Source organism: Daktulosphaira vitifoliae, unplaced genomic scaffold, assembly GCF_025091365.1.
Source record: "Daktulosphaira vitifoliae isolate Bord-2020 unplaced genomic scaffold, ASM2509136v1 Scaffold_1, whole genome shotgun sequence".
Taxonomy (NCBI): Eukaryota; Metazoa; Arthropoda; class Insecta; order Hemiptera; family Phylloxeridae; genus Daktulosphaira; species Daktulosphaira vitifoliae.
In genome coordinates this window covers 32,458,626-32,485,297 of record NW_026099572.1, presented here as the reverse complement: position 1 = coordinate 32,485,297, position 26,672 = coordinate 32,458,626, and the positions used below count along the sequence as shown (strand labels likewise).

Below are 26,672 nucleotides of genomic sequence, written 5' to 3'. Positions count from 1 at the left end.
TTTATAAAACATAATTTTCAACCAATATTTCTGAATGCTAAATTATAATATATTTTGTATATATCATATAAGATATATGATATTGAAAATTAAAAGGCATTTAATTTGACAACAAACAATTTTGGTCGAAAATATACTTGAAATATATCTTACTTCATGTATTAAAAGTATGAAGTGGAATTATTTAAAGAACAGTATAAAAAAAATTATTTTACATTNTGGAATTATTTAAAGAACAGTATAAAAAAAATTATTTTACATTTTTTTCCAAATTAATAATAAAAAAACATAATATTGACTTTATTTAATAGAATTCATACTTAATAAATATATTGAAAAGTTCTTGAATTTTTAACTACAATAACAAAAGAATAAAATATTTTAACAAAAATAATATTACAAATTTCAGACATCTACTTAATTATATATTTTCAAATTTATCCCAAAATTACATGATGTTAATGTTCTATAATTGTCTAAACATTAAATATCTTCTATAGTCAGAGAAATACAGGGAACTCCGCATGTTTTGATAAATTTAATAACTTTCAATCTACTGAATATTTTGGGTTTTTTTTTTTTTTTTAGCAACTATTAAACTTTAGGATTATAAAAACATCAATTTAAAATTTACTTACTAAGTAATCTCTTATAAATTTTTCTAAATAACATGCTAATGCTTGATTAACATATCCATTGTGACCTTGCCGGTTTTCTTCACAATAACGACAAATAATAGCATAAGCTGAAGCTAATCTTAATATTTTTGGTATCAAACATTGATATTCTGGTCCTTAATTCATACCACAATTAATAATTTTATCAGTGATAAATTTGTTAAAATATTATGAACAATATATTTACAAACCTATAGAAGCATTGATTTTAAAGCTAATACTTGTACCATGTTTATAAGGTTTGATAAACTGACCATGAAATCCTTGGAGACAACATAATATATCTTCAATAATAAATGTTTGTTCAATAGATGATACATCTGAAAACATTATAAGGAAAATAAACAAAATTAATTATTACTCATATTTAAGAGACATTTGTCATATTTTTATGTTGTCTAAGAGACAGAAATTGGTTACAACAAAATTTAATTACATTTCTACAACACCAATCATTTTTAAAAACATCATATGTTGTCGGATGCATGTTATTTTTTAATAATACACTGATAAAATAGAATTTAGAGGAAAAGAAGAATACAATACTTCAAAGAATAAAGGATAAGTAGAAATAAACTAGGTATAGGGTGTTTGATTTTGATTTTAAAGGGATAATAATAAAATTGAGTAAAAATGAAATTGTAGTGATATTGAGAAAAAAATAATGATTATGTGAATANGATATTGAGAAAAAAATAACGATTATGTGAATATGGATATATTGGAGAAAAATATCAAGTGCTTAGGATTACTAAAAAATCCTAATCAAGCTTATATGTCAATTTTATAAAACAGTAATGATTTTTGGATAAAAATATTAAGCAATAAATACAAAAATATAGCAGAAATAAGTGATAAGGAAATGAAAATATTAAGATGGATTTGTGGAGTGATTAAAGGGAACACAATAAAAAATAAGTACACATGAGGTAATATGAGTGAGGTGTCAATAGTAAATAAAATTTGAGAGAATAGATAGATAGAATTAAATCTTGTTAAAGATAGGATAATTCAGTTTGATAAGTTAAGAATATATACATTGAAAGAAAAAGTGAAATAGTAAAACAGAAAATGAGTTGAATTAGCTTATGAATGATGTAGAATTAAAAACTTAAATGAGCTACTATATATCGAAAACTCATTAAAGAGTTGCTCTCAATTGAAGGGTCTAGTACAACAACCTGGTAAGTCTACCAATAAAAATAATTTACCAAACTGTTTTCTACTAATAATAATGGTTAAAATAGTCAGAAAAATTATATTTATTTAAAACTAACAAAAAGTTATTTGCTGAAAAATCGACTTTGCTTAGTTGTTGTACTGAGCTCTTTAATTATACAAGTAATACATAAATATTCAATTGACTAATCAATGTTAAAAAAAAAATAACCAGTGTTAGTAGACACTATGTCAAAGTAATCTAATCCTTGATATTTTCTAATATTTTTCCACAATGGACATGCATGATTAGTATTTGTTTTCATTGAAATTTCTTTTTCTTTCAATTTAATTTGTTGTTGTTTTTGAAATTCATTTCGTATCTGTTGAAGAGTAAATATATTTTGAATTAGAAATTACAGGCAAATATTTGTTATATAAAACTAGATAATTACTTCAATTTGATCTTTCAAGGACTGTATGTTTTCAGAATTAGGCAAATCACGTTCATATTCTCTATATCTTTTTTCTAAAAAAGCTGTTAACTTTTTATCTTCACTTATTTCTTGAATCAAATGCATAAACTTATTAGCAAGTTTGACATTACTGAAAAATGAATATTTAAAAATTTATCTTCTGTTCTTTATTACAGAGTTTGTAATTGACATAATTTTAATATAATAATTCACCCAATTTTTTTTAATTTTTCATTAAATTTATGAGGATTCTCAGAATGAGGTAAGATTTTTTGTAATAACGCATCCCTTGAAATATGGGGTGTATTTTTATCACTTCTGTTCCACCCTTCTAATTTTTCTATAATATCTTGAACTGTAGAAGTAGATCTGGAGTAATGTATTAATTGAAATTTTATTAGTCTTTTAAACGTGTATTCAATATAAGAAAAATAATCACCTGAAGCTCGTTATAAGTTCTTCAATTGGTTTTTTTGTTTGATCCATATTTTAAAAAATAACTATCATTTTGTAAAAAGAGCTTTAAAATTCTTAAAGTATAGCACTCAAGTATAATTCTCAAGTAAATTTAATTTTAACAATAAATATGTAGTTGTTACATTTTAATGTAAAAAATTTAATTTATTTATCAGCAACGATCAACTCTAATGTAGGAGCTCATAAACTCACGGATCGTTATATTTCTGTATAGTTATCACTCTTATCAAAACCTCAGAGCGCGAATAATGCCATTGTATGTCTACTAAGTTCATTCGTTTTCGCAATTATTGCGCGGGAAAAAGCGAACAAATATTTTAACACCTTTATCAGAATGATTAATAAAGTGAATATTAATGATTTACCAGTATACAAATTAAATATTGGTAACTCTTACTATGATAATTATGTAAAGAAAATTCTCTTATTATTTTTTAGTTTCATACAACTCTCGATTTATCATTTATTAAGTAATTTTTTACATTATGCACTATGCACTATGCTAAGGAGATCAACTTTGTTTTTTAAACGGCAATATACATTCAACTAGCTTATAAAATAAATAAAAAGGTTTAAGTAAGAATATGACTAGTCGGTATAGACGTTAATTTCGGAAGTTAGAATTTTATAATATAGACTGGTGATAAGGGTCACGTAGGACAATATTTATCATTATACATAACATATATTTAAGCGTTTTTGAAATAATAAGTCTCATAAAATAATTGAGTATTAAAAGACATATTTCTATTGTTAAATATACAAAAATAATCTTTTATTTTCTTTCTTCTGAATGACTTCAAAAAAATTGAGACACGTTTTGTAATGTTAACTTTAGTAAACACAAGTAATTCTAGGATATACGTGTATACATGATACATATCAAGGTATTACTGAAGATAATAGGATATGTATAGATAATTTTTTTCTTATTGAGCCATCTTTCTTATTATATTACAAACCTTCAACTTATTTAAATACTATATTAAATTTACCCAGATGTGATTAATAATCAAAACTTAACATTTTTTCTTAAAATTTGTAAGATTAATTTTTAGCTTCGATGCAAAGCTAAGAATTAATTTTACCTTGATGTGTTTTTTATTGTGACTGTTGTCACTTTTTCTCAGCTCTCGCCGAACCGATTTCTTTCAACGATACGTCAAAAGATCACAAATCGTATCTAATCGAAGACATTACCCTCAAAAACTGAAAAAAATTTCCTCGTTCCCCGAAAATAGGGGAAATCTTCAAAAAAATTACAAATCGCAAATTTTCGAAATTTTTTCAATTTTTTTTTAAATTGCCATAACTTTTTAAAAATGACCAAATCAATATAAATTTTTTTTTATAGATGCATGATGTCTTTACCTTTCATTTGGTATATTTTTTTTATATATCTGATCCTTTACCTGTCTACAAGGGAGATTCAAATTAAAACTTTTTTACAAAAAATTAACTTTTGAAAGTGTTCCGGAACGTCTGACACTCTTATATATGTATTTTTATACCACACCACCGTCCAATGACCTCACTCAGGGAGCGTCACCGAACAACAACTGATATAATATGATTTTATAATAACTGATATAAACTGATCTGACTAAATAAACAAATTATCACATATGTTTAACACTATGAACAATTATAATTTTTTAAAAGTATTTCATATCTAAAATTGTTGTTAAAAAACATGAAAAGTACGCATCTTTATTAAATAGATTAACAGGTTATCTAAGTACTATACGTATTTAGAAATAAGCTCAAAAATACTATAATTTAAAATTGTTTAAACAGTGAATAATTTATCATATATTATTATAAATTTCTATAGCTATAAAAAATTATATAAAAACATGTACATATGTTTTTATATAATTTTATAGTTCACTTGAATTTTTTTTTTTATATAAATGATTTAAATAACTCGTCTAAAAATCATTTTTGAAGCTTATAAATTAATGTAAATCAATTAAATCTTATTTTGAAATTTAGAGCTAATTAAGTATCAACAATTCGACGAGTTGAAAAATGATTTTTAACCAATTTGGCATATTAATGATAACTTTATTGATATATAACGGACTACAGCAATCTAATTGTATGATCAGGGAATTTTCCTTGATTAATTTAAATTTAGAAAAAGCATTGAAACTTGATACCGGATTTGATTACCCCGATTATAAAGAATTATGTAAATTAAGCGAAGATGATCGCATGCAAAAAATGTTGACAACAAAAGAAACTAAAAAAATTATTGGAAATTACGCATCAGATATAATATATACGGATTTATTTTGCGGTAATGTTTATAATATATTACATTACGTGAATTTAAAATCTATTAACATTCATTCTACAAAAGAGGAAGTTAATCTAAGTCCATCAGTCACTAGTCATATGTTAGTTACTGTAATTAAGGTTTGTAAATATTTCTATGATATGCCTCTTTGAGGCATTCACATGTATATATATTATTTTGAATTGCACAGAAAAAACAATCTACCCATTAAAAATATAATGCCAGTGTATGAAAAATTAGTTTATGAATTGACTCAATCTAGTGAAAAATATTGTCGCCAAAAAAATAAATACTCTGTCGATATGAGCACTTTGAATAATTTAAAGGAATATAATATAAACATAGATAATATTATATCTGTAATGAATCAAAGAAAAGAAACTAATAAATTTTTATTAGACAATGAAGAAGACAACTTGGTATCCCTAAAAAATATTTATTGTTGCGACATAATAGAAAAAAAAGAATTATTGAAAATCATTTTAATGGACTTTGGTGAACAAAATGAAGAAAATTTCGAGGCGATATACAAAGACATTTTTCAAGAATACATAGATGCAAAAAATTATTATTGGTTTGATCTGTGGATTAAACAAATTGGTAAATATCAAGAAAAATTATTGAATATTTTTAAAACTGTTTTATTTCACTTGATGAAAAAATATGTAATGTACCTAGAATTATTACGTAAGGAAGACGAAAATTATATTTTCGTACACTGTTACAAAGTATTTTTAGAAACTTCTTTAGATAAAGTTTATTTGTTTGATAAAATGGTAAGTGATAGTTATACTTATGAGACAATCTTGAATTCGTTTGAAGCTGGACAACTTACTGAAAATATGTTAAATAATTCAATTTTATTAAAAATTAGTAAAATTGAAAGTTTAATGAATAAAATTAAACCAAAATCATTCAAATTTTTATATGAGAATATCTCTGATCAAGAGTACTTATCAAGTTTAAAGCTCCACAATGACCTTTATGTAAAATGTGGAGTGGAATTAAATGATTTGAGTGATAAATTACTTGATCAACATGCTATCTATAACCGAATTGGGTGGAATACTAATTTTATAAGAATGTTCTTGTATATAAAACATTTAAATCTTTTATTCAATGAAACAAAATCAAAAATAGTTCATTCATTCATAAGATATTCACGTCGCTCTGTAAGATTTAATATCTATCGTTCAAATGAGGAAATGAATTCTGTGACATTACTAAAATTGTAATATTACCTTAGAGTTATATTTGTAAAATCTCTTGTTTTTTAATTAGATTTTATAAAGCCATAGATTAATTTGCATTTTAAAAATAAAAATTACGTGTTCTATTTCGTTACATTTAAGAAATAATTTTTGAGCTTTTGTTTTATACCTAAAAATATGTTTAGTACATTATATTTATTAAAAATAAATAAAATTTAAAAATAGATAATGCAAATATCACTAATCAATTGTTTTTAGTTGATAATTTAAACGATCTATGTAAGAATAATATTCTTTAAAAATTATTAAAATATACAAATTGTTAATTTATACAACTTTTCTTATTGAATGTCAGATTTCTCAAATACCGATTATGTAAAGGGTTAAACAATTATTTCAAACAAAATAGGTTCTAACAACAGTTATACTAATATATTTTGGAATATAAAAATCTATCTAATTTTCACCGCCAAAAGATACCAATTTATAAAAAATCCGGAAACTCAAGGTTATTATATTTTATAATATGCATGTAATTTTTGAAAACGTGAACACCAATAAGTTCAAAATTTACATTGGACTTGTGGGATATTTTAAATGTGTTTAAACTGTTTAAAAAATATCTAATAAAAATATAAATGAACTTGTTTTTAAAAAAACCCGCTGAAACTAAATAGTATAATAAACCTATTCACACTCTTTTTTATATTTGCACCAAAATTTTTCATTTTCTATGACATTGAGAAATACTATATTTAATGTAAAAATGGTATTAGTAAAAGAAAAAGCAATATTTATCCGATCTGATTAATATTCTAAGGTGAAGTAATGTCCAATGATAAATACTGATAAATATTTAATTTTAATGATTCTGTAAAATTTATTAAACATTTTAAATTTAGCATTTATTAAATATTTATAAGAGATTGTATATGAACTATTAAATGCTGACATGATTTTCAATTAACGGTTTATGAACGGATTCTTTTTTAAAAGAAAAAAAGCTAGAACGAGTTCAGTTTTTTAATAAAACAAAAATTTTGTATACTATAAGCATTAAAATTATAAAATATTGAATTTACAAAAATATCAAACTTAATAATAATTAATAAATATATATATATATTTATAATAATAATAAAATAATTTTTCAATTTAATGAGAATATTTAAAATTTTTAAAAATAATAGTTTATTGTTGAGCTATTACACGAATAATTAATATTATGCTACCATCCCTTATACTTTATACTCATAATAACTTTCGATTTTAAAATGGAAATCCCGATTGTTTTTATATCATCAGACTTATTCAATTAAAAACAAATTATTCGTTTATTTTTTAGCTTCGATGCGAAGCTGAAAAGGTATTGGTTTTACTAAGATGTGTTATTTTTTTTTTTTTGTGTCTGTTACCACTTTTTCTTAGCTCTCACCGAACCGATTTCTTTCAATGATACGTCAAAAGATCACAAATCGTATCTAGTCGAAGACATTATCGTAAAAAATTGAAAAAAGTTCCCTCGTTCCCCGTAAATGGGGGAAACCTCCAAAAAAATTACAAATTTAAAAATTGCTAATTTTCGATTTTTTTTCAATTTTTTTTACTAAAAACTGCCAAACTTTTTTAAAAATGAACATATCAATATAATTTTTTTTTATACCTGCCCACAGGGGGGGATTTAAAATAAAAACTTTTTCACAAAAAATTAATTTTTTCAACTTAACTTTTGAAAGTGTTCCGGAAAGTCTGACACTTTTATATATACCTTAAATTTAAGCTAATAAAATATACATTACTATGGAAAAAAAAAATTTCGGACTTTATTTTGTCTTCATGGTGAAAATGACTACCGAATGCTATTTTTGTGTGAAAATACTCGATTTTATTTTTTACATTTTACATCAATACAATTTTTAATAATATTTATATCCCTCTTTTATTCGACATACTTTATCTTAATCAGGATATAAAGAAATAGCAGATCATGTAGCTTTTGGAATAATCAACCAATTTTTTAAAACTAAACACTATCTAAAGATTTGCAGCCAAGCGTTTTTTATGATAGTGATTTTAATCACTGTCAGATATCATTATACTTGACCCAACCATGCCACGTCATCACTGTACCGTGACCCCCCCCCTTCTGGTTTTTTTTAACTTTATAATGCTATGACATATTGAAATGTGTATGGATCAACATTATTTTTTTATGAGAAATAATATTTTTTAAAAATCCCTTTTTCATTCGACATACTTTATCTTAATTAGGATATTAATAATGAACTAGCAGATCATGTAGCTTTTGGAATAATCCACCAATTTTTTAAAATTAAACACTATCTAAAGATTTGCATCAAAGCTTTTTTTTTTGATAGTGATTTTAATCACTGTCAGATATCATTATACTTGATCCATCTATGCCACTTCACCACTGTGCCGCGACCCCCCTGTGCTGGGTTTTTTTTATTTAATTTTTAATAAGATACAATTGTTCAAAGTAAATTGTTTCATAAATTCGTCAAAATTGGAATTTATAATATGTTCAGTAAGTAAGAAACGTGTTTCTATTGTTGTCATTGTTTGTAACAATTAATCAGTTTCCTTATTTATTGAACACTCTGTATGTAGATATTCATATATCTACATATATATATATATATATATATATATCATATTCAAATATATGATATATTTATATAATATATTCAATTATATGTTATACTTAACGAATGCTATGAGATGCAATTAAATATTTTATATAAAAATCGTTTAAAATTTATTTTTCTAGAAAAATTATTGTTAAACATTTTTACATATAACCAAGTTATATACAATCAAATTGATTAAATAAAATTTAATAAATAAGATTATTGGAAAATTACGATATGTAATTAATGAGAACCCACCCACAACATTATTAAAAATAAAATTATCTATTCCAGTCTCATCAAATGGACGAACATGACATACTCTCGTTTGCCATAGATTAAACATCTACAATTTAATGGTGATTTGCTAAACTGTAAGGTGTGTATACTGTAATTTGTAGCAGTGATGGCGAAAGAATCTTCTTTAATGATCATACAAAAAGAGCTACTCTCCACATCTCAAGTCTTTGGTCAACTTTCCCCTATTTTCTTCTAATAAAACTATATCATCAGCAAACAACATGCAGTATGGTACTTTTCTTTATATTTCCTTAGTAATTTTATCCATTATTATAAAAAATAGATAAGGGCTTTAAGCAAAATCGATTACTCTCCAGACGAAAAACCAGACTGGATCTTTGTTACTGATGTTTCTCCTCTTATTCTTTTGTCAATTACTTTTTTCAAAATCTTCATACTATGAACGCAAGCTTTATGTCTCTATAATTTCCACGCTCCTGTATGTCATCTTCTTTGCCTTTAAATATCGGCACCACAATATTATTTCTTCATATTTTGATTATTATATTATCATTATTTATTATTTTCATTATTTCTCTGCTAGTAGAATTTAATTAAAAAAATTCTTTAACTATTATGCCAATACCGCCAAATATTTTCCATACTTCTACTGGCACTTTATCTGGTCCTATTTCTTTATTCTTTTTATTGACGCTACAGTCTCCTATACCACTTTCTCACTAATTAAATTTACCAGTTGCTTGTTCCATTAGATATCCTCTAATGTCTCTTTTGGATACTCCTCATAAAGTAATTTTTCAAAATCTTCTGTCCATCTTTTTTTCACATCATCATCACTCGTTAGCACCCTTTTATCATGACTTTTTATACACCTGACATTGTGATAACCTTTGACTGTTTTTCTCTTACTTTTGCAAATCTATAGATTTCTTTTTCATCTTTCTTTGTTCTTAACTTATCATACAATTCATCATACCTCTTAAACTTCGCCTTACTTAACGCATCCTTGGCTTCTTTGCACAAGCATTTATACTCCATCTAATCTTCTCTCGTGACATACTTAATAATGCTTTATCTTAATCTCTAAGATTTTCTGAATATCCTAATCCTACCACCCGGTTTCCTTTTTTACTGACATTTTACTCTTATTCTCACTAACAATCTCTTTTACAGCATTCTTTACACAACCAGCAAATCTCTTGTTCTCCTCTATTTTCCCGTCTTTAAGAACTCTTTTTCTTCTTTCAATTTCTATCATTGGATCCTAGATTTTCCTATTGTGTTATTCCTGTTTTTGTATATTCTCTTCCCACTACACCAGAACTTCATTACCATCAGTCGATGTTGTATAGTTACACTCTTACCTGAGATAACTTAACAATTTTTCACTCGCTTTACACTCTCTTCCTTCGGCATAAGATAACCTAGAATCTATTATACAGCTTGTTCTAGATTTTATAATAAGTAATATTATGTAGTAGTAGTCTATACTAATAGACTATAGTAGTCGGGTATAGCAATAGTAAGTTCATGCGATGAAATTAATGCTGATACTAAGTTGTAACATTTTTAATATGTGATATTAGTCACGTCATAGAGACTTGTTTTGTACAATCGCTAATCATTGCTATAACTTTTTATACATGACGCATTAGTGTCATAGTGTGAACTTGGTTTATGGCGTATAGCTAGTGCGTAAAAATATTATGTAAAACTAAGGCGTATAGCCAATTCATAAAACTATTGCGTATAGTTAATTATAAGCTTAATTATTTAGTCGGATTTGATTTTGAAAATGTCTATTTTGTTAATTCTTTAAATTATATGTAATATTTGAATTGAAACAACTAAATTAAATTGTACATAAAAAATATTTGGCATAATTTAACTGAACCAAATAATTATAACCGGAGTTAAAATATAATTCAAACTATTTAGTCAGCCTAGATTACATTATAACCACCTTAAAAATAATATATTACGAAAGTTAATGAGAGTGTAGCGACCAAAACATACGCAACGAATATTCTCGAATGTTCTCGTTATCAAAAACCTTCGAGAAACTTCGATAACGCCATAAGATAACCTACGCGGGTATAGAATATTCTAGAATTAGCGAGAGCCTTATCGGAGCTATATATATATCGGAAGAATCAGTCAGTTCAGTTAGTTCAGTTCAGACTGTCTAGTCCGCGATACGCTACACGACCGCTACACCCCGCCGCTGTTGTCATCGTGTATTATGTTTACTTCGATTATTTTATTTTTCCTTACTGTATATACATATATTTTCTTTTAGTGTTTATACGTCTATTTTAGTGTTATAATTTTGTTTAATAAAAGTCTACCGCCATTTAAATAATTGTGTGTTGTAAGATATAACCCACAAATTGGTGACCTCGACGTGATGGCGCAGACAGACGAAACAATTGCTCGAGTAGCCGTCAAGATACCGGATTTCATTTCGTCAGATCCCGAACTTTGGTTTGCTATGGTCGAAGGAAGTTTCGCCAGCGCGGGAGTCACTGTTGACAGTACAAAATTCGGGTATGTAGTTGGAGCATTACCGCCAAAATACGCAGTGGAAGTCAAGGACATAATTATGACGCCGCCCTCAGACAGTAAGTACGCCAAAATTAAACAAGAGTTGATAAGACGTCTTAGTGCCTCCCAAGAGGAGAAAACACGCCAACTTTTAGAACGCGTTGAGATTGGAGACCGTAAACCATCACAATTTTTACGCCATCTCCAAAGTCTGGCCGACTCTTCTGTTCCGGAAACGTTATTGAAGACACTTTGGATGGGCCGTTTACCGAAAAGTATACAGGTAGCGTTGGCAATAGTGAAAGATAGTAAGCTTGAAGATCTCGCTGTCCATGCGGACAACATCGCAGACGCATCGGGTCCTTTACTACCACAAATAGCAGAAATGTCGAGAAGTGACACTTTTGAAGCCATGTTGAATCTTAAGATTTCTCAACTTAGTCTAAATATTAATCAGGAGATTGCAGCGTTGAGAAGTGAAGTGGCTGCGTTAAATACTCGCCCCTCGCGTACTCCGGACTCAAGACCAAATACTTACCGTCCAAGGTCACGATCTCGAAGCCGCACTCATCATGGCGCAGACGGAATATGCTGGTATCATTGGCGTTATGGATCCCAATCGAAAAAATGCAAGGAACCTTGTAACTATAAATCGGGAAACGGGACGGGTCATCACTGATGACGGCCAGTGAGCCCGGTCAGTTTCCACGCCGTCTTTTCATCACAGACCGAACTTCCCAAACTCAATTTCTCATCGATACGGGCGCCGACTTGTGTGTTTATCCACGTAGTGCTGTTCCAGGCCACCGCGTAAAAACCGATTACGTCCTATCAGCCGCCAATGGCACGCCTATAAACACCTACGGCACTATCACGCTCAGCCTAAACTTCGGACTTCGTCGAGATTTCACTTGGAGATTTGTGATTGCGGAAGTATCCAAGCCCATCATTGGTGTTGACTTTTTAAGTTTTTACAATCTTTTGGTAGACGTGCGCAATCAATGTCTATTAGACGGACTTACACAACTCACCACTCGTGGTCACGCCGTCAAGTGCTCAATACCATCTATTAAGGTCGTCGTGGGAGAGACGAAATACGACGGTTTACTACGGGAATTTCCAGAGATCACTCGACCGTTTGGGACCCTGAAGGATATCAAACACAGCACTAAACACTTTATCCCGACGACACAAGGACCCCCGGTATCTTGTAAACCACGACGCTTAGCACCTGATAAGCTTAAGGCAGCAAAAAAAGAGTTTGAAGCTATGATCCAACTAGGCATTATCCGACCATCCCAAGGACCTTGGTCATCACCATTACATCTAGTACCAAAGAACAAAACAGATGCATGGCGTCCTTGTGGGGATTACCGCGCTCTAAATGCCCGGACTATCCCAGATCGGTACCCTGTTCGTCATATACAGGACTTCGCGCACTTTCTCCACGGTAAAACGATTTTTTCAACTATCGACTTGGTTCGAGCGTATAATCAAATCCCTGTAGCTGAAGAAGACGTCCCTAAAACTGCAATTGTGACACCATTTGGACTTTACGAATTCCTCTTTATGTCTTTTGGACTTCGAAACGCAGCACAATCGTTCCAACGATTTATTGACGAAGTACTCCGTGGACTTGATTTTTGTTTCAGTTACATTGACGACATACTCGTGGCATCTGTTTCTGAAGAAGAACACATCAAACATTTACAGATCATTTTTGAGCGACTACGCGAATACTCTCTGGTTCTCAATCCTAAAAAATGCGTTTTTGGACAACCAGAAGTAAAGTTTTTGGGCTACATGATTTCTAAAGAAGGAACACGTCCTCTACCTGATAGAGTCGCTGACATATTGAGCTACAAGAGGCCAACGTCAGCTAAGGGTCTACGACAGTTCTTAGGTATGTTAAACTTCTATCGTCGTTTTATACCTAGAGCTTCAGATGCACAATCACCACTAAGTGATCTCTTAGTACCTAATCTAAAAGGTAAAGCACCTATTAATTGGACACCAGAAGCAATTTCAGCGTTCGAGAAATGCAAGGAGGAACTCGCCACAGCCACGCTTCTCGCGCACCCATGTGACAACGCTCGACTGGCTATTGTAAGCGACGCTTCAAACACAGCGGTTGGCGCAACTCTCCAACAGTTCATCAATGACGAGTGGCAACCCCTCGCCTTCTTTTCCAAGAAACTCACGGCGACTGAGACAAAATACGGAGCTTACGATCGAGAACTTCTTGCGATCTATCTCGCTGTCAAACATTTTCGGCATATGGTGGAAGGACGCGAGTTTGTTATATACACCGATCACAAACCTATCACTTTCGCATTTCAACAGAAATCGGATAAGTGCACACCACGACAATTCAGACACTTGGACTTTATTTCACAATTCACCACGGATATTAGGTACGTTCCTGGTAAACAGAATATCGTGGCTGATACCCTATCACGCGTGGACGCATTATCAGACACGTTAGACTACACTGCTTTAGCAATGTCACAACAGGGAGACGACGAATTGAAAAAGTATGCACAAGAAAACACCGGATTGCGACTTAAGCAAGTGGAATTACCAGGCACGAATGTCTTAGTGTTCTGCGACACATCAACTTCAATCGCCAGACCTTTTGTTACAAAGCCTTTTCGACGAACAGTTTTCAATACCATACATCGCCTTGCACATCCAGGAGTTAAAGCCACAGTGAAGCTTGTAAAACAGCGGTTTGTGTGGCCAGGAATTGACGCAGATTGCAGACATTGGGCACGGGCATGTGTCGAATGTCAACGAGCCAAAATCACGCGACATGTCACAGCACCCCTTGGGTCATTTTCTCTACCGTCTCGAAGATTTGAGCATGTTNTCTATTTTCGTGTTATAATTTTGTTTAATAAAAGTCTACCGCCATTTAAATAATTGTGTGTTGTAAGATATAACCCACAAGAGCATAATAATTTTTAATTATTAAAAATAATTCAGAAATACAATTATTTAATTCATAAATGATATACATCTTGTCTATTTGTTATACAAATAGATAAGTTAAACGGAACACGAGTAAGACCGTAAGCACCAAATGAAATCAGTATGCGTTTATATACATAGTGATTACATATTATTTATAATAATAATGTATTTTACCACAATATAATACAAGAAAATTTATTGATTTTGCCAAGTAAATATTATTCAATGTATTATTTTTGAAAAAGAAAAATAACTATTGCACCCTTCTATGGACGGACAAAAATATAATTAATATAGAAACTAAATGACTATAGCATAAAAGATATAGGAAGCAAAAAAAATAAATAAATAGTTTAACCACTATATACAGAACTACAATACTACCTTATATTGAGTATGGAGATATAAATTATTATTTTTCTTAATCAAACTTGCTAAAATTCTAGAAGAATCTATTTTTCAAATGAAAAGAATACAATCTGTTCTTTAATACTGTTAAAACACTCAATTTTAAGTTCAATTGTTAAAAATAAAATATTTTTTTTAATAGATGAGACTCTAAAAAACTTATACCACATTTCGATAACATCACTTAAAAAGAGGCAATCTAAGAGACAGAAAAATTACAAATAAGAAATTTCAAAAATTTTGGGACGATGCACTTAACTTTAGTATCTTTAAAGTAATAAAACATTTTCATAAATGATATTTGTCTATTACACCATGAGTGAAGAAGTCATTATTATTAGAGTAAGAATTGGATACACCTTTTTGGCTAATTCATACCTTATTTCAAAAAATTAAAAAACAATTTGTGATACATTTTTACAATATAATGTATTAATAATATATATGTAATAATCACTGGCTGCTCAAAATACTCAAATGCCTTAATAATTATAGTAAATCACCATTCAAAACACTTAGAGAAGAAAATGGAAAGATAATATGTCAGCTATTTACTAACATAGGTTTAACTAATAAATTGTAAATAAAATTTATTGAATATTTATTTACAAAACAATATACAAATAATTATCAAATTCATTGTAAAAATATAAGTAGATAAATTTCAATCTAATAATATAGTCTCAGAGTTTGACGGTTTCCACAGTTTACAATTAGATGGGAACCGGATGAAATTAAATATTTTTTAGAAGTGGTGCAAATAATAAATAACAACATCAATGTAAAAAAAGCACTGGGTTACGATGATATCAACCTAAGAATGATAAAATAGTTACCCCAGAAAGCGATTGTTTATCTTATACACATTTTCAATGCAATCTTGCGAACTGAATACGTCCGAAACTTTGGAATACAGCTCAAGTCATAATGTTGCCAAAACTAGGCAAACCACAAGAGTAGGTAACATCTTATAGGCCAATATCGCTCTTACCTTGTTTATTTAAGCTTTTTGAAAAAGTTCTTCTTAAAAGGATAAAACCACTAATTGAGGAAAAACAGCTTTTACCTGACCAACAATTTGGCTTCCGTAATAAGCACTTTACAATTGATCAGGTTCATCGAGTTACCAATGTGATTCATCAGTACTGTTGCGCATGCATTTGATAAAGTTAGCATGAAGGTCTACTTTTAAAAATAAGAAAACTTAGTGTGCTTTAATGGAATCTTATTTGACTGAAAGGGAGTTTTGGGTCATGCACGAGCAAACTATGACAGTTTGGAAAACTATATCAGCAGGAGTACTATAAGGTAGTGTTTTAGGACCTATTCTGTATTTATTTTATACTGTTGATTATTCATCAAATAACGATACGGCAACTGATATGTTTGCTGATGATACGGTAATATTAGCGACCAGTTATAATCAACAGTCTGTAACTGAAAACTTACAAAACTCGATAAATAACATCTTCCTATGTACAAGACGTTGGAAAATTAAAATTAACGGTGACAAATCAGTACGTGTTAATTATATACTATGTAATACCATTAATATTCCTGTTAAAATGAATTATCATGTAATCCTACAAAAAGATTTGGCAAAATACTTAGGAATGCATTTAGACTGACGTCTTAATTGGAAACATCATTCACGCCAAAAAAGTTTGCAAATACAACTAAAAATGAAAAAGTTATATTGGCTGATCGGGAAACATTCTGAACTTTCATTAATCAACAAACGTCTACTTTATGTGGCTATCATAAAATTAATTTGGACTTATTGTATATAACTGTGGGGCTGTACTAGTAAGTCTAATATTGTCCTTATTCAATGATGCCAAAATGTTGTACTCCGTACCATCCGTTTCAGCTTATCATTACGATAGAAATGACATAATACTACACCGTAATATGAATTTGCCTACAGTAGCAGAAGAAATAAAGAGATTTGCCCGCAAACATGAGATTAGAATAACAAACCATAGTAACACAACCAACATCCATTCAACTTTTGGACAACTCCGTAGACATCAGACGCCTTTAAACGTCATAAACCATATGGCTTAGTTTAAAAATTAGTTTTTAAATTTGGTTAAGGAGCCATCTCACTGGTTTCACTCCACACATGTGTATTCTTTATTAATTGTTAGAAAACTATGGTTCATGTACAATTATTGTAAAATATATTTAAAAAGATAATTTTATCGTTTAAATAATGAAGTCATTTGATAGTTAGAAAAAAAAACTGCTCTCCTAAAACGACAAAAATGTATTTTTCTCTTTTTGGCACCAATCTTTTAAGCCTCTAAGCCATTTTAAACTTCGTGTCGAAGCTAAAAAATGTTTAAAGGAAGATCATGAGAGTAACTATAAAAAGTAGTATTATTTAGTTTGGAAGTAAAAGGAGGAATTACAAATGGAAAAAAAGTAATTGGAAAATAAGATAGCATAGTCATTAAGTGATACAGAAGTAATATTATTGTAGCATACAGAAGAAGAAATAGAGGAATGTAGGCGTAAGTCGTTGATAAATTTCCAGAGAGCAGTAGGGATCATATGCTAGTAGTATAGTATTATATTAGTTAATATTATCGGCAGATATAATAGAATATATATAAATAAAGCAATTCTGCCAAATTCATGAAAATTTGCATATTTTATCATTTTTCTGGAAAACTAATGGATTTAACAAAAAAAATGTTAAATCTAATTTTGTACAAAATATTTAAGTCTACAATTTATATTCTATATATTTTTTTCATTGAGCATTCGTTTACGAGTCAAATAAAAATAAACGAAAAAACTACTTTAATTGACCAACTTTCAATCTGACAGTACGGTTTTAAATTGTCTGATCAACCTAACATTGTTTATGGTTTCTTTATACGCTTATATGTACAACTTCAAGGAGTGAGACCTAAAAATATCCTAAGTTCGAAATAAGAAACACTCTATTAGGCATTCAAGAATATCATGTGTAATGCAATGAATTTTAAAAACGTATTGGAGCAATTTTTGAATAACAAATTTTTAAATAAATATCACTGTCTCGACTAACTTTAAAATATTTTGTGCCATTGAAAATACCTAGTACTGATAAGTGATAATAGCATCAGTAAGAAGTTGTTTACCGTGAAGTAATTTATGATTCGCATACAGTGTGGCAGCAATCGAAAACAATAATTTTTTATAATATATTGCACCTTTTATTATTATTTTTATTGTTACTTCTCCGAGTAAAATTGTTGATTTCACTCCGCATAGTTTTTTTCATTTTAAACTGAACGGTCAGTATTCCGCTTTGATAATATTTAGATACACCACGGCAAAGATGAACAGTCCAACGGGCACTAGAAGTCCAGCGGCGATTGGATTGGGGTAGGGCTGCTGTGGCACCGCCGACGTACCGTATGACCGTGAGTTTTGGGATGGCGGAAGGCGGTGCGCAACGATAATCCAACGTGCTGAGTAACGCAGCAGTCACCGCGCGGCAGTCCTGACTGCGATTTCGACCGCACCGTGCCTAACGGTTATTTTAATTTATTATTTTTTTTGTTGCTTATCATTTTTAGTTAATTTTTTTGCGTTTTTGTTTTTGTTCAAATACATTTAACGATTGTTTTAATTTTTAACATAGTATTGGATAACGACCTTACAATGAATAACTCGACAAATTTTAATTCAGTTTCTCTTAACACATGAAGTCATTTGTAATTTTTGGATCGAATTCATATAATTACTGAACTCATCACGATCATCATTTACTCGTAAGAACAAACCGAGGTTAGTATAATATCATTATAAGGTATTATTTAGCTTTACACCTCTATTTGTCGATAGTAAGAAGTATTTTTTTAACTATGTAATAAAGCAAAGGCAAAAATAAATTAGAATACTAATACATAATTATAACGATGAAATAATTCAAACCATATAACGGATGCGGGCGTCACTAGAAGGGAAAAAACATTGGGTACAATATAATAATAAATAAGTTATTGAATTAAATGACGTGTCTGTTTATGTATGCTTTTTTCTTATCCCGACACATTGTTATTCATCTATTTGATGCGCCCTAGTACGTTTTAGTTCAAGTAGAAGTCTGATATAAATTAAACACGGGGTCAGACGATAGTTGAAATGTAGTGAACACTCACAGATACGTCGATGTAAATCAATATGTACACTTAGTCAGTATTACTTCGTGTACGTTGAGCACACGTGTTGTTTGGGAAGGCTAATTTTATTTCTTCTGCACACGGTAAAATGCACTATCGACTCGGAATCGGGCGGGACCGTGTCTTAAAGGGCTGTGTAGTGGCTGCGTGTTGGTTAAATCGATTGCGCATAGAGTGCAATGCGCAAAATTTGCCCTTGTCCAGCTACTTGGGTTTGCGAAAATATCAATAAAATGGCTTTGCTTTAACCTACTCATGACACCCTGGAGGAATTGGTGCACGAAAAAACCTAGGACTTTTGTGGTCAGGTTCAAATATGTGCATAAGGATGTATTTAATAAAGACCCTTCTGTCTCTATTAAAAGGGATAATATGGAAACAAACAAATGTTTGACTCTGATTTTACTAATTATTATTGGTTTGTAGGCAGTTAAAAAAACGTGTAAATATGAATACGGAAGGTTTGCTTATCTTCCAAAATAACAACATTTATTGATTATTATAATCTATATAGTTATTTAATTATATAGATTATAATAATCTAATAAATATAAAAAATTCATCAAAAAAAAAAAAACATACAGCATTAAGTTGAATGTAGTTTTCAAATGTATTTGTTTAATATTTAAAAAGATCAAGCAATTGTAATGTAATTGAAGAGAAATAAACATTAATGTTACTTTTGTCATGATAAGATATTTTTGTTGACATTGAATATTAAATATCAATAAAATAACGATTATTGATAATTACATGGACGTTGAACATACTGACTGTGAATATGAGATTTGTTTAGGTGCTTTATTGAGAAGTCATGTAAAATCGCTTATCTTAACGGTTTTCATTGTATATTGTACTCGGATACAATAGCAAAACTAGTTAGATTGTTTTCATCTACCATTTTCTGCAACTTAAATTTGTATAGTAACATTATATAAAATAACAACACGTTTAAGAGTATTGTGTAGAATTAATAATAATAATATGGTATCGAAATCAAAATTTATTGCAAAATTTTTTGATCTTATATGAACAAAACATATAAAATATATGTTCTATTTTACTGTACATACCACATTAGGTTATTTTGCTAGAAATGATCATCAACAAACTTGCATGTTTTTATTGAAAATTAAATATAGTGTACCAAAGATTTTCAATTAGTTTTTACTTTATGTACACTCGTTTAATTGGTTAATACTTCAGCGAACTCATCTTCATTTAACATGTGTAACTTTGAATAAAAGTTTGTTTTACTCATCAGTTTACCGATCCGTGTTAGAAATTCATTAATGTTTTGCATTAAAGTTAAAAAAAGGTGTAATACTCTTTATTTATTGTAGCCATTTAATATAATAGCGTAAAAAAAAAACATTTTAGCTAGCATAAATATCATTCCTATTTTGGTGATAGTCCGTTATAATTTAGCCGTGTGGGAGTTTTAACGCACGTGTGTGTACTTTATTTTAGGTTCATTATAAAAATTTTTGTTTACATTAATATTTAAATTAGTCTTAACACTTAAAATATTACTCATAGCAATAATAGTAACATAGAATGAGCTTGACTTTTTAAGTGACTAATGTTATAATAGGAAATGTACTGATAAGTTAAGAATATAAACATATAGTTCAGTAATATTAATAATATGCAGGGTAAATATTGTGATCATTATTGTTTAGTATCAGGATACAATGATAATATTTATTTTTTTAGAGCTACGAAAATAATGAAGACGTGTTAAAAATTTATTCAACGAAATTAATTAAATTTTACGAAAAATTTAGTGAAAGGAAATTGTATAAAATTATATTAAAAAAAAAAAATCTATAATTGCACCATTATCATATTTTATAAAAAAACGTATAAGTTTTTTTAAGAAGCTGGCAATTGAATGAAAATCTTATTCCAAAATAAATCTAAACATAAATATAAATTTTATAAACATTCATAAAGATATAAGAAAAATAATTTTAATTCGTCAACTAATAGCTTAAACTAAAAAAAAATGTTTGTTTTTTATCCTTGTTATTCAGTTAGAATTAACATTTTATAATTTCTATATCCCAATTTAAGAATATATTTATAGTTATGATGAATATAATTAAAATATTAATTGAATGCAAGATGATATTGTCATAGTATTATAGTTAAAGCAATTATTTGTGACTAATTTTTTCTTACTGAAAATTAATTGTAGATAAATGATAAAAAAGTTCATGCTTCTGTCAATTTTATAAATTTTTAATATTTGTATATTTATTTTTGCTTTTAAAAAAAGTACAGTCATAATCATTATTCGAAAAAAATTTACTGTTACTAATGATAAAAATGGTATTCAGGTTTTTAAATCCAACTTAACAAATAAATATGTTGTAGTAAAATTGTAAAGTTTTAAAAAACTTTTTTTTGGCAAAGCTGTGAATATTTTTCAAACATTGTAACGAAAATATAATAGATTATTGATTATTTGGTATATATTTATCTATAAGTAATAAAATATCACTAACTCATGAAGGGTTAGTGATATTGCAAAGTGTTAGCATTTGACGATCCAAAAACTTCATGGTTGATTTTTATCAATAAGTTGTTTTGCTTGAAATATCTAAATAACATGTTTCTCGGTAACATGAAGTTTAAATTTGTTAATGACATTTTTCCACTTAGACTTTCCCAAATAAACTAACTTTTACTTTGGCAAAATTCAGAAGCTTACTATTTATGACAAATATTTTCGGTAGTATTGTGAAATATGAGCACATTCAGATTAATAGGTTTTCAATATAAATAAATTATTGTTTAGGGTATATTTATTATATTCTTAATAAATATATATGTATACTAGATGTTTACGGAACAATTAGGTGTCATATTTATCTTATAGTGAGTTGAACTTTTTTTACACTCATAATTTGTCCAAATATAATTTAGTTTTTCAAGGACATTGATATCGAAGGTCTTAAATAATTATCAAATAAGATACGCTCTTCGGTTATGGAAATTATTTGTGTAGTTAATAAAATGATTTAGTATTAACATATTTACATATAGGTTGTTTAATGTGGTAATAAACCAATGAAACCAAAATTAAATATAATTACTACTTCAAAGTTTCAATTTTGTGTAATGATATGTTCGAATGAATTTGTCAATGGTAACGTTTATTTTGTTTGCAGATGGCATTACTAGTAGAATCGCGGTCTTTCCGGCCGTTCAAGTCCAGTGAAGAATACCTGTACGCTATGAAAGAAGATTTAGCTGAATGGCTTAATGGTTTATATCCTGAACTCTATATAAATGTTAACAACTTTATGGATAGACTTGATACTGGCGTTGCTCTATGCAAGGTAATTTTATTCAAATAAATTAGTTGTATTTACTTACTAATCTGGTTTTTTATTACAATATCCTTAAAATACTCTTATACTGATAAAACAGAATAGCTATTTACATTAGATAAAATATATTTCTCTGTGTATCCATTTGGCAACGAACTTAATGTTTTTGAGTAATTTGAGTTACTTTAATGAATCTTAAAAACATAAAAAAAAATGTAATAATATTAATAGTTCTTTAATATTACTATACTAATTCTGACTGTTAAATGTAGAAATCAACTAACATTCCAATTATTATAGAAATATCTATATAATTGAATATTCTTAAAAAGTTAGTAATTTGATATCAGATGAAATTTCCATACCTCCTTTTCAAAGTAATGTAAGATAAAAATGATTTAGAAAAGTGCATTCATAAGAGTTTAGGAAAATGTATTTTGTACCAAAAATAACACGAGCGTTATTATTATTTATCAGTTTTTAACCAATTATCTTTAAAAAGATTTATGGTCAGTATATATTTCGTATATTCAGGGATCGAACATCCCAACTCCTTGTTCTTATATATTATATTTAAATCATATTAAATGTGTGTGTGTATATAATGATGCAAACGGAAATGAGTTAAAAATGAAATAATAATCTCAACTATTGTTGAAAAAGTGAAACACTTTCACACACTATAATTTTTTTAACCGGTTGTAAATTCAGGGGCCAATGGAATCTTCTTAATTTTATTTAAATATTTTCAATGTTCCTCAAAAATAATATTCATTCTATTTTTTTTTATCAATTGTCATTGTCTTTATGGACATATATACGAGTTAATTTAAAATCGTTTTTAAAGAATTTTTGTGACCTTAAAACACGTGCTTACTTGGCAACCCTACGATTCTTCAACCTAAGTATGTTATTAAGTACTATGTTTTTATCAATTATTAAAAGTCTTAATTTATTATTTACAGAAATTAAAAACAAAGTGTATACATTTTCATTTGATATCAGAACACTCTTCAAAGTTTCTAATCCGCATGCCGCTAAACAATATTATGTCGCGTATGAGTGTTGCACGATTTTCTCTTTCCTGTAGGAAATCACGTACTTCGTGCTTCTTTCATTTATTGGTAGTTTCCGTTAAATTATGAAAACACTTTAATACACATTTTATACGAACAATAAAAGTGCATCACCGTTCCTAACATTACATTGTCATTTTTTAAATGCAATAACTTATCAATTACTACTAGTAAGAATATTTATTGTCTTATACTTGACGAATTGAATATTTAAATTGATTTTAAGTGCNTTTGACGAATTAAATATTTAAATTGATTTTAAGTGTATTTCTATAGGACATTTAGTAAGTGGCTATATTATAGATTCCTATACGGATATCTGTTTTTAACTAATCTTTGACGTAAACAGTTGAAAAAATGAAATTTGGTCGTATTATTTAATGTATTTTGTAATGGATTAAAATAAGAGCCGAATTAAATCCTTATTTTATTGCAGAATTGAAGTCTTAGTTGGCGAGCTTTTACTTGTGCAGTTTCCTATTGAATGGCCAATAATTTATTATCGCAATAACATTGCTACATTATTGTACATTTATTGATATTTTATAGAAAAATCTATCGGCATGACTATTTAACACTGCAGTTCTAGGTAGATTTAGTCGATGTCTATATAAGTGTCTCTGGTGGTATACTGTCACTGAGAAAAAGAAATATGGAAATAAGTTTTAATTTTAACACTTTACAGGCAGTCATTGACAAAGAAACAGGTTTTATGTCCCTCGTTGTACAGTATTAATCATTATGTCGAATAGCTGTGTTCCATTTGAATTCATAATGTAAATTAAGTTAAAATCGAGGACGTTTTAAAACATTTAATAATTTTAATAGAAATAAAACAAGAGCTATTTTCCGTCCAAATTATTGTTCTCATCATTATGTAATAACAGAATCAAATTATTATACCCTGGCTGCATACCCCAACTCCGGAAATGCGCGCATCAATCTTGACTCGTCATAAAAATAAAATGTGAGAAATTTCTGAATTATTTTTATTTGATATCATTATTATTTTAACACATGCACTCTAAATACAGCCAATTAGATACCATGTAATGCGAAAAACAAACATAAATCAGGTCAATGTCTTCTTATTCACAGTTATATATTATAAGTAATTATTACCATTATTATCTGTTTTAATTTGATGATCAAACATTAATTTTTTAATACACAGTTATCTTCGCTTCGTTAGGTCAAATTTTAGTCATAAATAATAACTCAAGTTTTCAACCGTCTCTATAATTTACTTCCGTAGAAATAAAATTTTAGTAGATTTTAAATTCTTTCAACTTGAAGTTTTTTCTTTACGGGGTTAATATAATTGGTATGTTTTTAGTTATTTTCCTGTAGTGTTTTACGATACGAAAAAAACCTATGTTTATTTCTATGAAATAAGTGTCCTCTTTAAATAATAGATATTCGATATTATGTTTAACCGTTTAACGGTTAAATTAAAAACGACCAAAAAATGGTCAACGTTGACCAACTTGTATACTCTTCTGTTTTGCCGCTATGATCCAGTGAACGTGTTGGATTTTTCTAGGCGGATTCGCACATCTATAGCAAATGGTGTTGGTGGTTTGTGGGTCATAGAAAATATGTACCACTCGGAATGACTGGCAAATACTGATAATGACTTTATTAGGATGAGATTAAAGTACTGAATATTGTTTAATGTGTGTGTATATATTCTCAAGTCCATTGACTAACATTCGTAATTATAGAAATCGTATCACTTTTAATGACTTTGCTAACAGAATGGGCTGAAAAAATAGCATCAACTTATTGTATTTTGGAAACCGGTTTTTAGGGCGAATAGTACGAGTGTCTTATCGTATTACAGAATTAACTGCGAAATAGTATTACAAGTAGTTTTATTTCAGTAGGTTTAACATTTTTATAGGAACATTTATATTGTCAGTCAAAGGTAGCAGTGATTATGATATCTGATACATGCGATCGGTATATCATCATCGGTTACTTGGCCACTGAAAACGACACGGTGGCGTTTCGAATGAATAACATTGCTATGACGTATTGCCAGAACGTGTAAAAACTAAAAAACTACCATTCATTCATAACGGTCAGGCCTCCTGTAAACCGTAGCCGTAACGATATCGCCCGACCTAATACGATGATTCTGTCCGTCACTATTGTACTTCGTTCAGTTTATAAGAACATTACTTTTCGTTTAATGGCATTTTTTTAAATGCATTTATGTGATTGTTACGAGTTTTACGCTAACCAACAAATTGTAATTTTACTATGAACTTTCAATTCCTTATGGTTAAATTGATATTTAAATAACCTTAGTAGATTTTCAAATCAACATAGGCCAAAAAATTTAAATAATAACCAATTTGTCTTCTCAATATTTATAAAATGAGATAAAAGAATAAATTAGCTCATAAAAAAAATATTCGTGCCTATAATTACTCAGATAAATTTAAACGAAAATACTGTATTTTACTAAATAACTTCGTGGAATAACAATAAAAACAACTAATATTGAAATTAGACACTTTTAAATTTCTACTAGTTAAATTCTTTCTGTCAAATTAAAGCATCGCGTTGTATTATTGTCTGTAGTAAGTTAATATTAATTTCAAAAATTAATTAATTTTGGATGATTTTGACTCTTTAGATGTAACCGCAGATGATTTCCGGTTTACTGGAAAGTGACACACATCTTATTTTGATTTGATCAAAACGACATAGATTTATGCTGTGCAATTCTAGTGAAATGACAAACAATAGATTGAATTAAGAGAAAATTGGAGTATTCTCGATTTAAGTTTTGTTATCGACATTTTACTGGAAAAATATCCATGGTTCATTATTGATACAATTCGTTTTGCTCTACATTGACTTTTTTAGCATTTTTTTATAGTATTAGTTAACATATTTGTTTATATATTGTGCTTGCTTTCAGCTTTTCGATC

At 28.6% G+C, this 26,672-nt stretch overlaps 2 protein-coding genes across 3 annotated transcripts in view; both read left to right on the top strand.

Annotated features, from left to right (window-relative positions):
- Positions 1-26,672, top strand: part of LOC126895740 (GAS2-like protein pickled eggs) — a 43,211-nt gene that overhangs the window by 3,898 nt on the left and 12,641 nt on the right. Inside the window, exons 1-2 of one of the 2 annotated variants that reach the window (XM_050667927.1) lie at positions 18,603-18,921; positions 22,493-22,663. In XM_050667927.1, the coding sequence (XP_050523884.1) occupies positions 22,493-22,663 (171 nt within the window). In that variant the 5' untranslated portion in view covers positions 18,603-18,921. Of the gene's footprint in view, positions 1-18,602; positions 18,922-22,492; positions 22,664-26,672 lie in introns of those variants that run through there. The other variant, XM_050667928.1, reaches the window with a different exon arrangement.
- On the top strand, positions 11,621-12,436 carry LOC126910413 (uncharacterized). The gene has a single exon (XM_050692970.1). It carries the CDS (start codon positions 11,621-11,623, stop codon positions 12,434-12,436), a length of 816 nt encoding a protein of 271 aa, XP_050548927.1.